Source organism: Pygoscelis adeliae, unplaced genomic scaffold (assembly GCF_000699105.1).
Source record: "Pygoscelis adeliae isolate BGI_AS28 unplaced genomic scaffold, ASM69910v1 Scaffold120, whole genome shotgun sequence".
Taxonomy (NCBI): Eukaryota; Metazoa; Chordata; class Aves; order Sphenisciformes; family Spheniscidae; genus Pygoscelis; species Pygoscelis adeliae.
In genome coordinates, this window is record NW_008824032.1 from 2416555 (window position 1) to 2430538 (window position 13984).

At 38.4% G+C, this 13984-nt stretch overlaps 1 protein-coding gene across 1 annotated transcript in view; it reads left to right on the top strand.

The window, feature by feature from the left end:
- SPAG17 (sperm associated antigen 17) overlaps window positions 1-13984 on the top strand; it is a 309464-nt gene that overhangs the window by 220794 nt on the left and 74686 nt on the right. Inside the window, exons 6-12 of the mRNA XM_009330177.1 lie at window positions 188-382; window positions 7892-8073; window positions 11140-11295; window positions 12022-12103; window positions 12463-12581; window positions 13533-13670; window positions 13753-13866. Coding sequence (XP_009328452.1) covers window positions 188-382; window positions 7892-8073; window positions 11140-11295; window positions 12022-12103; window positions 12463-12581; window positions 13533-13670; window positions 13753-13866 — 986 coding nt within the window. The remainder of the gene's footprint in view (window positions 1-187; window positions 383-7891; window positions 8074-11139; window positions 11296-12021; window positions 12104-12462; window positions 12582-13532; window positions 13671-13752; window positions 13867-13984) is intronic.

Genomic DNA, 13984 nt, shown 5'->3' on the forward strand with positions numbered 1-13984 from the left:
TTCTAGGTGGTTTGCTATAGAAGATTTCAATGTAATGCACGTAGTATTTTGAAACTTATATAAGGTTATAAAAGAACTGTTTCTCTGACCTTAATTTGCAGCATCCCTATATAGTCAAGAAAAAAATGAATTTTGTTTAGCTGTTGAATGTCCTTGCTCTAATCTGTTTTTGTTATGTTTTGAACAGATGATGAACCAGATGATGGTGCCCATCATTACTTTATAATTTTGGATTTCCACAACCCTCAGCTGTTGCCTGTGATGTCTGAGCTTGGGATTAACATTACAAGTGTAATTAGAATTTCTTCTGAGAACTATAAGCTGTTGCCAATGTACTTGGAAGCATCAAAACTTCAGGAACAATCTTTACTTTCACCTGAAGGTAATCCGGTCATAAGAACAAATTCTTTGTAGAAAGGCTATTTTATATCCAAGTAAAGACTGTTCCTGCTGTGGTTTTTTCCCTCTCTGTGCCTTGTTTTTGTGCATACTACCTTGTGTTTGCCAGTGCAAAAATGGTATTGCCATTGCTTTGGTCACCAAACCAAATGGTTTGCCAGTGCAAAACTTGCCTCAGCTGGACAGTGGAAGGAGGGACTGACTAAGCAGGCAGTGGTTGCAGCCATAGTATTCTGCAGTAGCCACCAAAGAACAACATTTTACCAAATGTGTACTTCTGTGAATCGTTAGCCAGGAAGGTGTGTTGTTAAGCAAACTTAGCTCATTTGGTAATTTCAAGGGAAGTGCACAGCTGACTACTTTGGGACTGTGGCCCCAGCCAGAGAAGAATATGCCACAGAATAACAGTCTGCAATTGTACTCGGCTGTCCCCAGGCTTTAACACCTCTCTTGAACTGGGATCCTGGTGAACAGCAAGCTAAATATGTCATCAATGAAAGCTAACCATACTGAGCTGTAGTAAGATAGCCAGTTCCCATAGATCAAAGGAAGTGATTATTCCTGGTTACTTGGCTCTCATGAGACCAGAGTTCTGGGCTCCACAGTACAAGAAAGATACTAATAAACTTGAGTGAGTCCAGCAGACAGCCACCCTATGAGGAGTGGCTGAAGAGTCTTGGCTTGCTTGATCTGGAGAAGAGAAGGCTTATGGGGCACCTAATAGCATCCTTCTAACACCTCAGAGAAAGTTACCAAGAACACAGAACAAGACTTTTCACTGAGGTATTTGGAAGAAGAAATAGAGGTTGTGATCATGAATGGCCTTTGGAAATTCCAGGCCCCAGAGACGAGGGAAAAGTCTGAAGCAAGGAAGACATACCCTTGCTGGAAGAGGATCAGGTCAGGGAATACTTAAGCAAACTGGACATACATAAGTCCATGGTACCTGATGGGATGTACCCACGAATGCTGAGGGAGCTGGCTGGGGAGTCACTGCAAGGCTACTCCCAATAACTTTTGAATGATTGTGGCAATTGGAAGAGGTGCCTGAGGACTGGAGGTCTCTTCCAACCTTAATGATTCTATGATTCTATGACTGGAGGAAAGCAAGTGTCACTCCTATCTTCAGAAATGGTGGGAAGGAGGACCCAGGGAACTAAAGGCTGCTCGGCCTCACCTCGATCCCTGGGAAGATGATGGAACAACTAATGCTGGAAGCAGTTTCCAAGCACATGAAGGACAAGTAGTTGGTCAGTCAGCATGGATTAACCGAGGGGAAGTCATTCTTAACCAACCTGCTAACCTTCTGTGATAAAATGACTGGCTTGGTAGATGAGGGGAGAGCAGTGAATATTGTCTGCCCTGACTTCACTAAGGCCTTTGGCACTGCCTCCTTATAAAGAAGCCGATGATGTATGGGCTGGATAAGCAAACACTGAGGTGGATTGAAAACTAGCTGAATGGCCTGGCCCCGAGGGTGGTGATCAGTGGTATGAAGTCTGGTTGGAGGCCAGTAACTAGTACTGTACCCCAGGTAGCAATACTGGGTTCAGTCCTGCTCAACATCTTCATTAACGATCAGGATAGTGGGGCAGAATATACCCTCAGCAAGTACTCTGATGATACAAAATTAGGAGGAGTAGCTGAAACACCAGAGGGTTGGCTGCTGTTCAGAGGGACCTTGACAGGCTGGAACCTCGTAAAATTCAACCAGGGCAAGGGCAAAGTCCTGCACCTGGGGAGGAATAATCCCATGCACCAGTTCATGGTGGGGGCTGACCAGCTGGAAAGCAGCTTGGCAGAAAAGGACCTGGCGGGGTCCCTGGTGAACACCATGAGCCAGCAATGTGCCTTCGTAGCAAACAACGGTATCCGGGGCTGTGTCAGGTCAAGGGATTTGATCATTCCTTTCTACTCAGCAGTGGTGAGGCCACACCTGGAATCTTGTGTCCAGTTCTGGGCTCCCCAGTACAGGAGAGATATGAAGCTACTGGAGAGAGTCCATCAAACGACCACAAAGGGACTGGAGCATCTCTCATACAAGGAGAGGCTGAGAGAGCTGGGAATGTTTACCCTGGAGAAGAGAAAGCATGGAGGGATCTCATCAATGTGAGAGCAGTAGAGTTGTACCAGATGCCCTCCAGAGGTCCCTTCCAACATCAACCATTCTGTGATTCTGTAATTGAAATAAAAGATTCTGGCAAGAGATAAGGCGGGGGGGGAATCACCCCAAAGACAGTCAAGCATTGCAACAGGTTGCCTGTAGAGGTTGTGGGATCTCTGTCTTTGGAGATTTTCAAGACTGAGCTAGATAAAGCCCTGAGCCTGTTGTCTGAATTTCATGTTGACCATGCTTTGAGTAGGAGATTGAGGTCCCTTCCAACTTGAATTATTTTAAATCTAAGTCAAAGTCTGGTGATAAATAAGCATAGGTGAGAAGACTGAGTTGGTAGCCATAATTGTTCATACATGTGTTTTTTGACCAGTAATTATGGTTCTAATTATAACTGTGCATACTGACTTTCTGCAATGTTCTCTGTGGTGCTGGAAAATCCCTTGTAATGAATTCTGATGCTGTTGAGATGGCACGAGCAACCCAGTAAATGAGAGGAATGGTGTCCTGGGTATGTTGGGTAGGAAAGAGGGTTATGAGGGTTGTTTATGTTGGAATGCTGAAGGACATGAGATGGGGTGGTGTAACTCACTGCCATTCTGACCACTGATGAATACAAACCATTTACCTATGAGTGTTGTGAAAGCTGAACTATCTCAGCCTGCTGTTCCTTCCTTCCCATGTGTGTTGACAAACTGAGATACTCAAATTGCCTCATGGCAAATGCTACAGGTTAGATTGTGTGGGTACCAGGGAATCTGTCCCCAAAGGTGCCAAGGTGAGCTAACATGAATCACATAGATTTAGCCTTTAAGACTTACGCAGTCACAGAACCAACTGATGGACTCAAAGTAATGTCATGTTTGAATTTGTTTGATGAGCCATCTTATCTCTGGGAAAAGAATGAGAGGAAAACATAATTTCCAGCTTCTTATAGTTTTGTTAGAACTTGTAAAATTTAAAGGTAATGTCTTACTAGAAAATAGGTGAAAGTGCAGAAAGCAGAAAACATGGGTTTGTTTATTTTTATTTTATTTACAACACCTGCTGGGGGTGAGGGGGCAGGGGCAAGTTTCCCCAAATATTTCCAAAGCTATATTATCTTTTCTTTGTCTTGTATGTATAATAGCAGGAAGACTTCAGTGAACTTAGATAATTAGTAAGTAAAATTTGTGAGGAAACTTTTTAAAGGGGGGAAAAATGTAAATATAGATGATAGTATCTTCTGTAAGTAGTATTATAGGTAGTAATGCAAGTTTTCTCCATTACTAAGAAAGGATAGGTTGCATAGTAAGAAAACAGCTTGGCTAAACCATGCATTCTTTGTGGATATATATAGATATAAGGAAGCATTTAAGAATTAGAAATAGGTCAGGTCACTAGGAATGAGAACATATGTTTATTATGAGCCTATTGGCACAAAATCAGAAATGCCAAGATACAAAATGGGATGCAGGAGGAGGACCAAGCATAGTGTTTGTCTGCTGCTCAACAGAGAGGAAGAACTGTCAGGAGGTGATCCTGAGAAGGCTGGCAATGGTTAATGTTTGGGGGGGGCTTTTGGTACTTCTTGCTGGCATGTGTGTTGGGGGGGTTAATCTGTTTTCATTACAAATACCATTACAGACAGGTGGTAGTTATAACTAGTCACAATTAATGCTGGTAGCAGAGAGATTCAGCTTCAAGTTCTGGAGGAATAGGTAAAATAACTGAGCAGTACTTAGCTAAGGTAGAGAATTTTTCAGCTGATTCAGATTGACGTAAATTGTATTCTGCCTGCCATTCTCATTTATATTTGAGAACTCATAAAGAGCAAGTGAGATAGTGGAAAAAGAGCTGTGAGGAAGAGGAAAAGGAACACAAATAGCCGAGGCACTGTAATTGCTTAATTTCTGTATCTAGAAAAATATGGGAACAAATAATTTATAACCACTTAAAAGAAAAATGAGGAGGTGAGTAACAGCTAGTGTGTGCTGTTCAAGAACAAATCATGTCAGACAAGTTTAATTTCCTTACAAAATGAAGTACTGGTCTTCTGAGCAGAGGAGTAGTCTGTGTTGTATATTTGGGTTTTAATAAGGCTATTTCACATGGCCCACAGTGAGCAAGGTAGGTCTAGATGAAAATAAATATATAGGAGATGCAGTTTCATTCAAAAAATCTTGGCCTCTGTAGAGTAACTGTTAAAGGTTTACTATCAAATAGAAGGATGCATGGAGTGGACTCAAGGGAATTTGTGCTGGGTCTGGTATTATTTGGTATTGTCATGGGTATTGGAATAAGGGGGTGTGATTCAAATGCAAAATGTTCTTGACAGAATAGAGAATAATAATCTACAAAAAAAGACTATTCTGTTTAATATGGACAATATAGTATGCTTATAGAGGAATAATTAAATGTACAAATAAAGGCTAGGAAACACATGGCTAGGTAACAGGTTTGAAAGATAAGCTATTATGCTGACTTCAAAAATGAACATAAGTCAGCAACATCACTATGCCACTAAAAAACAAATACCATCTCCAGATTATAAATGAGAATGTGTCCTAAAAAATACCTGAAGTAATCTTAGCATGCAACTCACTATTGAGGTAAGACCTTGTAAGAAATGTGTGCCAATCAGAAAAATTCCAAATGATGGAAAAGAAAATTATTAGGGATCTATAAGATTTTACCTATGAGGAAAAAAAATGGAACTGTTATCCTTAAGTTTAAGAAGAGAAGGCTAAATGATGTAGTGGAGAAATAAAATTTTTCAAGTTTGTAAAAGGCTAGAACAGAAAATGAAGAGTTTAAATTGTAATAGAGAAAATACAATTTAGCAGGAAGAAACTTTCCATAGGTGAGGTTAATGAAGTACTGAAGTAGACTGAATAGGAATATTATTGAGGCTTTGAGGCTTTTAATGTTACGTTAAGACAAACATTTGTTAGCAGCGATACAGGTATAGTTAATTGTGCCTTGGAGCAGGCATTAACTCAAGTATTTCATAGTTGAATGACTTACAGAATAGATCATGGTTGATCATTTCAGTAATGTATGGAGATACTTTTAGAAGGGAAGACATTAACCTATAAATGCAATCATGTTACAGTGTTTCTGTTGCTCCTAGCATGAATGCACTTGAATCGTGGATTAGGGACCACAGCTTTCGTGTTCTTTTCCTTCCTGGGTGTTTGCATCCCCTAATGGCTTTCTTTTGTGATGTTGCCGAGTCAGGCACTCTTAGTACCCTTTCGTATGGTTAGTTTTCTGTTCCTCTAATCACTCTAGTAGCTGTGCTACTACTAATTCAGCTTTTCTGAGAACTAATGAGAGAACTCAGACCAATCTCTCAGCCTGACAAAATGGAATTCATTTTTCTCCATTTCTGCTGGAAATGTGTGACCTAACACATCCTAGTGATTCTAGGATTTCTGTTTTCACAGTGATGGTTCAAAATCTCTATGCAATATATATTAGATGCTTTTCTTCCACTGTTATGTGGTGATAACAGGTTTGTTGTTGTTCCAAAATCATATAGTGTACTGCTGGGTACTGTCTCATTTCTATTACTGAAGACTTCAAGGTAATTCAGTTCCTCTGTGGGGTTATGCCACATCTCTTCTGTATTGACAGTTTCTCCCAGCTCCTGCACCTTCTTTTTTGGTTACTCATGAAAACTTTAATTCATTCTGAGAGGGTTTACATGATCAAAATAAACTTGAGGAAAGAAAAGCCTTAGGACTGCAGGCAAAAGAATTAAGAGGGGAGGCAGGGCATCTAAAGACTGATCCTGGCAAGCCGTGATGTTTCTGTGAAAGGGGAAGCCTAAGTGTCATATGCATTTTTTTGTGTTCTTTATTGTTAAACTTTGGAGCGGAGTTAGTAAAATGTTGTTATTCTTCTATTGTAAAACAGGAATGTCTAGCTACAATGCTATTAGCACAGTGCCATTCAGCTTTCATTCAAAAATCAAAGAGATTAATCCATTGACTGAGCAGCCCTAGATGCTGTTACACTGCTGAGATGTGCTTTCAAAGCTGAGTTTGTTAGGGGAACATTGCCACGGGTGAGGTATTGTCCTGATTTAGAAGATATCTTTTATGAGCAGATGAAAAACAAGGAGAAGGGATGATCCTGTGACTGGGATGAGCTGTTAGGAGCATAGAACTGTTTAAGATCAAGACCATCTAGTCCAGTGATCTGTCTCCAGAAGTGCTCATAAACTGATGCCCAAGGGAGAGTAAAGGAAAGGAATGGAAGGAAAAGGAAAAGAGGAGTAGGAAAAGCACGTATGAAACTTCTCAATGCATACATCACCTAGCCACCAGTTATTTTTAAGTCAGGATTTTCCCTGATCCTGATGTGCTTTGTCTTTTTAGTAAACCTCAATGGATTTAGTTTGTTTGCTTTCTAAGTACTTGTTCAGTCTCCCCATGAACTCATGAGAATGTCTTATACCTACAGAATCTTTTGGCAGAGTTCCCAGGTCTTCTACCCAGTTTCTGGAGTCACTTAAGGGGACATATCTTCCGAATCATGATAAAACCATTTTATAAGTTACATATGCTGCTAAAGGAGGCATATATTACTTGGAAAACCTTAAGGAGATGAGCATTTTTGGAAGAGTCTACAGCCTCACTAAGTTGTTTTGTTTTAAACCCGTGGGGCCACTAGAATTATACAAGTGAGGTATTTGGCCTTCGTACTTAGGTTTTAGAAGTGCTGAGCCCCCATAAGTCCAAATGAAGGCAAGTCACTGCATGTTTAGCATCCTTACATTTCTTAAATTAGGCTACAAAAAGTATGATTGATCTTGAATTCCAGAGTGTGATTGTAAGGTTGGCATGGGAGAGAACTTTTTCTTTTCTCTGTAGCGGGAGCACCTTTGAAAATCAGTCATTACTATGCAGTACAAATGGAAATCATACAACTTCTAGGCTCGCTATTCACAGTCATTCTGTACCTTAATCTCCTTTTGCCCCAATTTCCACACCAATAAAATTGTGATAATAAGGCTTGCTTACCCTGTACTTTACGAACAGGTTTATCAAGGTATGTGCTGGCAGCTTTGGAAAAATGCAACCTGGGATTTTTACATTTTCTAGGTTTCAAACATTCACTGCTGTTGTTTAGTTTTGGGGGGAGAGGTAGGGAGGTGGTTCTGGTTTTTGTTTTGTTTTGGTTTTTTTTATTTCTTTCTGAAAGAACTACCATGTTTTACTGAGGCTTTATCTTCCTGGAGTTTTTTAATCCCAAAGTTGGGGGTCAGGTTTTTGCTGAGACTCTGAGGATGGGAATATTTTAACAGTACTTACAGAAGACTAATATATGATTTGTGCTTTCTGTAAAAGGGAGACATTGTACCATGATTTATCTAATACTTACAAATTTTAGTCGTAGAAGCAGAGAAAAGAAAGAAAGATGAAGCTATCAAAGACCTGGAAACATTTTGGAAATACCTGGAGCCAGTTCTGAACAGTGGAAAGCATGGATCAAGTCTCTTTGATGTTGCCACACTTCATCACCTCGTTAAGGAGAGTGCCTTTCCCCCTGATTGGTCTGACAGAGAAATGCTGGTCAGTAGATTCTGCTTTCACAATGCATGGCATGCTTTGTGGTTTGTAACATTTAAGACCAATTTAGAAATGACAGGAATTTTAGCTTAGTCTTCTATGAAGCAGAACTAGAGTGGTTAGTATATTTGTAACCTTGAAAAAAATTATTTCCTATGTATCCAACAAGTTTATTCAGCATGTATTCACAAGGAGTCCTTTGAATAAAAATACCTAACTTGGAGTTTATTAATATTGTAGGCCACAGCAGCAGAGTTTTAAAACAGTCTGAGGTATTAAATTTACTCAGCATCTTTACGTAGACCCAATTTGGATATCATTAGAGAGTCAGATAGCAGTATGAAATAACACAGAAATCATATTTTTGTCCTCATAACAGCAGGTCTACGTACTGTATCTCAGAACCATCACATAAGAACAAATTAAAATGGATGCAAGAATGCTTTTTGATATAAAATGTTGTTTTAGCATATCCAGTACCTCTTCTTTTTATCCAGCCCAAAACATGGCTCTGGCTTATTACTCATAGTCTGCTGAGTCAGGACTATTTATTACTCATTATAGCCTGCTGAGTCAGGACTATTACTGGGCACTGGAAGAGAAAGCGAACCATTAGAAATTTTTTCCAACCTAGGTTCTCGAGTCTAGTGAGGTAAAAGGGTCCAGTGTTTTTCAATCCACAATGGCAGCAGTAAAAAATATAAACTGCTAAAGCAAAATAAAGCAACATGCCATAATTTAACCTACTGTATTTGTGGTCTATATTATTAGGGTTAAAGGACAGACTACACCCTCCTAACACTTATTTATAGTACATTAAATCCTGTATGTAAACAATCTGGTGAGCTAGGAAGTACCCTTGATCCTGAAGGGATCAGAACGGAGTTTGGCTAAAGCCACAGTGGTTTCCAAGGCATTCACTAAAAATGCCTCAATTGTGGAAATGTGTAGGCTTGCTACTTACAACATTACTTATCATTATGCTCTTGATCTAATCTTAAAATATGAAGCCTATTTTGGAAAGTTTTTTAATCATGTCTATCTTCCCCATAATCACATCTTATAGGGGACTGTTGCTATTTGTGAATATCCTGTGAGCAGCTATATTATAGCTGAAATAAAAGAAAAATGATCTGTCACTGAAACTGTTCCAGCAGATTGTAGTTGTAATTTCACATTCTTCTGTATCTCAGAATTCAGCAGAGCTCTAAGGAAGTAGGAACATTTGTAAGTTTTTTGAGAAACAGATGTGAGGAAGTTGTGAAATCGTAGGTGGATAGAGTAAGTCTGTTCTAGTGGACTTCCTGGAGAGTCTTCAAGTCCTAGCTTGCTGCATCTCTGAAGTCCAAGATATACAGAAGGAAAACTCTTGTGACAAATTGTTAGACATTGATAGAAAAATGATAGAGTATTATATACAGCAAGTAATTGCCACTCTCAGATTTCAAATATTTAGAAAGGAAAATATTTTCAAAAACTTTTTCCTTTCTTGAAGAGTCACTAGTGGTTAGACTCAGAGAACTTTTGACAAGCATCTGCGTTTGTCCTGAGAAGAGGAGAGAGCAAGTAAATTGAATCACAAAACTGTAATTATACATATAATATGGCTATACATATGTGGCTAAACTTTGCATGTGTCCCATTGAGTAGAGCCAGGTTGTGTTACTTGTAACTTTCTAAAAATTCTTGTTTTGTTTAAAAAATTGTGCATTCAAAACACACTTCAACTGAAATTTTCATGTGCTCTAGTGATCTCTTGTAAGTAATATATGAATGAAGGTTTTTATACTAACCCATTTTTCAGAAGAGTATTGAATTGGAAAAACAAACGTGCAAGAATATTAACTCTGAAAATTCTGTTTTCACAAATAGAACTTCTCTCCCAAATATCTCCTCTAGTCTTTAAATGTTATGGAAACTGAGACAAGTATTCCATAACTGATCAGTGATTTGGGGTGCTTGTTTTGAAGTGCCATAAAGAGGGTCTGAGTTGAAGAAAGCATATGCTTAATGCTTCTTAAGGGTCAGTTAATATATTTAGTGCTTAATGACAGTTGCGCTTCTTCACCATGTTTCATTTTAGGAAACTTAAAATTGAGACATCCAATGTTGATAGCCACCTCTTAGAGGCAACCTTCTTAATACAAGAGACTTCCCCTGCTTTCACAAAAGTGAAATAATCACTCAGAAAAGGGCTGTTGACAGAAATTGGCTAAAAATTATAACAATTTCATCTTTTCCACAATGTCTAGGATGTACAGGGGAAGAATACGTCTATTAAGGCCACTGAAACTTAAGCGTGGCATGTGGTCTCAGATAGGGTTTTGGTATTTGTACAAAAGCATTTCACATTTAAAATAGCAGTTGGTATTATTCTTTTTATTCCTCCCAAGCCTTGGTGAAAACCACAGTACACCACCTCAAGAACCTTGACTCTTTCCTTGTCAGACTTTCGCAGATACAGGGCTCTCCCTTTGGGCATTCAGCTGGTATGCTGACATTCCTTTGCTTGCACAACTATGGAATTCACAGTTCAGTACTTGAGGCTTTCTTTGTTTTAAAAAGGCAACAGAAAGAAAGAATATAATATGAGATGGCATTGATTAGTTGGTGGGGGTTTTTTATTATTTTTTGTCCTTCTAGGGCAGGAGAATAGTTGACCTTGCAAATACACTGCAGGTTGATCACCAGTAGAAACAAACACATATGATATAGAACAGTTATTTTAAGTCACCTCTCCCGTTCCTTCCCATCCAAAAAAATAACCTAAATTCCAGTTGCAAGAGAGCAGAGCTTAAACGGTTACTGTTAAGACAAGTTAGACTTTATAACAACTAAAGCAGTTGGGCAATACTCAGTCCACACTGTGGTGTGGCAGTGTTTAGGCAAATAAAGATGAGGAGGCCTTGTTTTCTAAGAATAACTCTATAAAACATTTTGAATTAGTGGAAAAAAATATTTTTGAACAGTTGTAGATCTGCTGGTTAGAGAGCTAATGACTCATGTGGCTAAGTTACATGACACTTTTGTATACAAACTTTGTCCTTTGTATCTGATTTTCTGTCATAGCTTGCATTTGGCACTGTGCTGTTTGAAAGCATTGCTTGTTTGATGTATGACTGCCTGGACTGGAGAAGACAGCATTGTAACTACTTGGAAAACACCAAGTTTATTAACGTGCCTGCATTATCGGAGAGCAAATCGACACAACCACCTGTAACTGAGGCAAGGATCCTTTGTGCTTTACTATGCTTCTTGTAGAGGATACCTAGTTATAGGCTAGAATTGCCTGTCTTTAATTCTGTGCTCAAAAATTCACCTTGGACCATCACTCCATGTGTAATTTGTTGTGAATTAAATTGGTTTTTTTGTCTTCAGCATTTAAAACCTAAAAAATGGAAAAAAAAATAGCAGAGCATTGGGGAAACAAAAAAAAAGGAAAATTTGAAGGATCATACAGGTGCTGGCATAAAGTACCATAGGTGTCAAAACTGCTTGAATAGCTTCAGATGACACCTTCTTGTGTCTGGAAAAATCACTATGCCTGCATGGAGCTACTATGTCTTGTTGCAGATCTGTGAACTATCCAAAAAAGATTATTAGTTCTATCCAAGATCAGTTTCTTTATTTTGTTCATGGTAGACAAAAGCTTATGTGGGTGGAAGAAAGTGACCTATAGGACATAAACTAGTGGCAGGGAAAAAATGGGCTTACTCCATTTGTAGCAGTACTACTGAATGCCTATTTAAAGCATTCATAAAACTATATTCTTACTATCTTGTTCCATTCAGCTAGGTGGGATTTGCCTCCCCTAATACCAGCCATTTAAAAGTTTAGCATCTAGGGTATGTAACCAAAGCTAAATGAAATTAATTTCTCGAACCTATTTGTGCAATCCTCATTTGTTCCACTGTTTCTGAGGTTTTTTTACCTTTATTTTTGTTCCTTTAGGTACAACCAGCATCACAGATTACACCTTCAAAGAAAAAAGGGCAAGCGGAAGAAATTCTGCCAACAGTAATTTTGTCACAGGGTATGTCTAAAGGATTAAAGCACTGGTCTGTAGCTGTTCACTCTGTTGTATCATTCATTCATCTTGACAGCACAAATCCTTGAAATTTTTTGCACAGTAAGCTGAAGATGTGATTTGATGTTGTGAGAGTAGTTTCTTGGTGAATACATTGTGAAAGTCTCTGGAAACTGCAGTGGTGATAACTAAGTACTTGAGAAAATCACTTTTTCTATGTGTTCCTAGTCACAGTCAGATTTTAGAGTTCTACAGTAATGGACTTTGTTAGTGTTTTTTAAGAAAAGTTGTCTGAAGGTTGAACTGGTTGGTAATATAAATGGGCATTTCTGAAGAAATTAATGTTTTATCTCTTATTGCAACAGAGGAAGAAGCTTCTATTTTGGCTACTTCCGTGGACATGAGGTATTACAATGACTTGCTGAGTCAGATTCCTGAGGAATACTTTTCTGTACCCTTAATGCTGAACTGCATGTTGGAACAGGTGGGAATATTCTCTTTATAATTCCTGTGGCTAATTCGGTTTAGACCTGGTATAATGAATGGATCAAAGATCAGTAAATGTGTCTATTTCAGCCTAAAATAAGAGACTGTGCGTGGAGGCACTGACCAAAGAGGTTCAATGCAAAGGAATCACAACTCAAAAGTCACTTCTTTGGTTTTCTTTTATGTTGTGCCCTTACCCTGTATATACAGTGTTATTCCAAAATTTTTTTTTTCAGGACTGCATTTATAATAGGTATTATTATGTATATAATCAAATGAGGAAATCAAATGAGGAAAAAGATGTAATATCTTAGCTAAGTCAATAACAAGTTTTCATGTCCTGCAACAATCTTATTGATACTGAACTTTTACTGTGTTACTCGGTGTAAAGGTCTTGGGGCAAGCCTAACATAGAAGTGGTGTATATCAATGCTAGTGCTAGACAGATCCGACTTTTGTTGAGTTCAGGCACAATCTATGAGTTAGCAAAGACCCACAGAATGATTTGGAAATCTTCCTTCTTTTAGAAATAAAATTTCAGCACAATCTTTTTTTTTTTTTTTTACTTTTTGCAATTTCGTCTGAAAATAGACTCAGGCAAAAATACTCAAAATAAGGTCCAACACCTGATACACAATCAGTTTTTAATTATCTGTGTTCATTAACAATTTTTAACATTTCAAGTTGTAAATCATTTTCTTCTCATCCTTCCAAAAGTGAATAATAGGAGAAAACATTTAATTCTGTTTTCCATAATCTTTGTTTTGGGCAGGAACTAACATGGAGAATTGCATTTTTAGTACTTGTAGGAAAAAAAAAAAAATGGTTTTCTTTACTGACTAAATTTATGAATGTATGTTTAGCTTATAGCAGGATCTGCTTGGTAGTTTTAATGAAGTTAAGCAGCAGTCATACTAAAATGAAAGCTAACATATATCATGTTTGCCAGGTTATTGCAAGTGAAGAAGACCTTACGCCACCTAGTCTGGTGGTGCCAGAGCCCCGGGCAGATGGGCTACATCATACCATTGCAGATCATATAGCCTCTCTCCTTCCTTCTCTTTCACTTTCTGAGAGTGAAAAAAAGGTTTGTGTTGTCTTTTGTTCATTTCCTAAAATGACAAATAAATCTGATTATTGGGGTTTAATACAACTTTCTTTTTTAACAGAATCTATATGACTACTTTTCTCCTAAATACAGTGAAGAAAAGACTGTCACCCCCAAGTACCCTCTCTTATTTAACTACCATGATAACCTGGCTCAGCGGTTGCACCTCCTGAAGGTATAGTGCTACCTATCATATATAGACAGTTCTAAAGTCCACAGGCAGTGAATACTCAATGCACTAGAAAGGATGGAGTGGTGTTTTTACAAAGCAGAATAGTATAGCCTTGATTTTT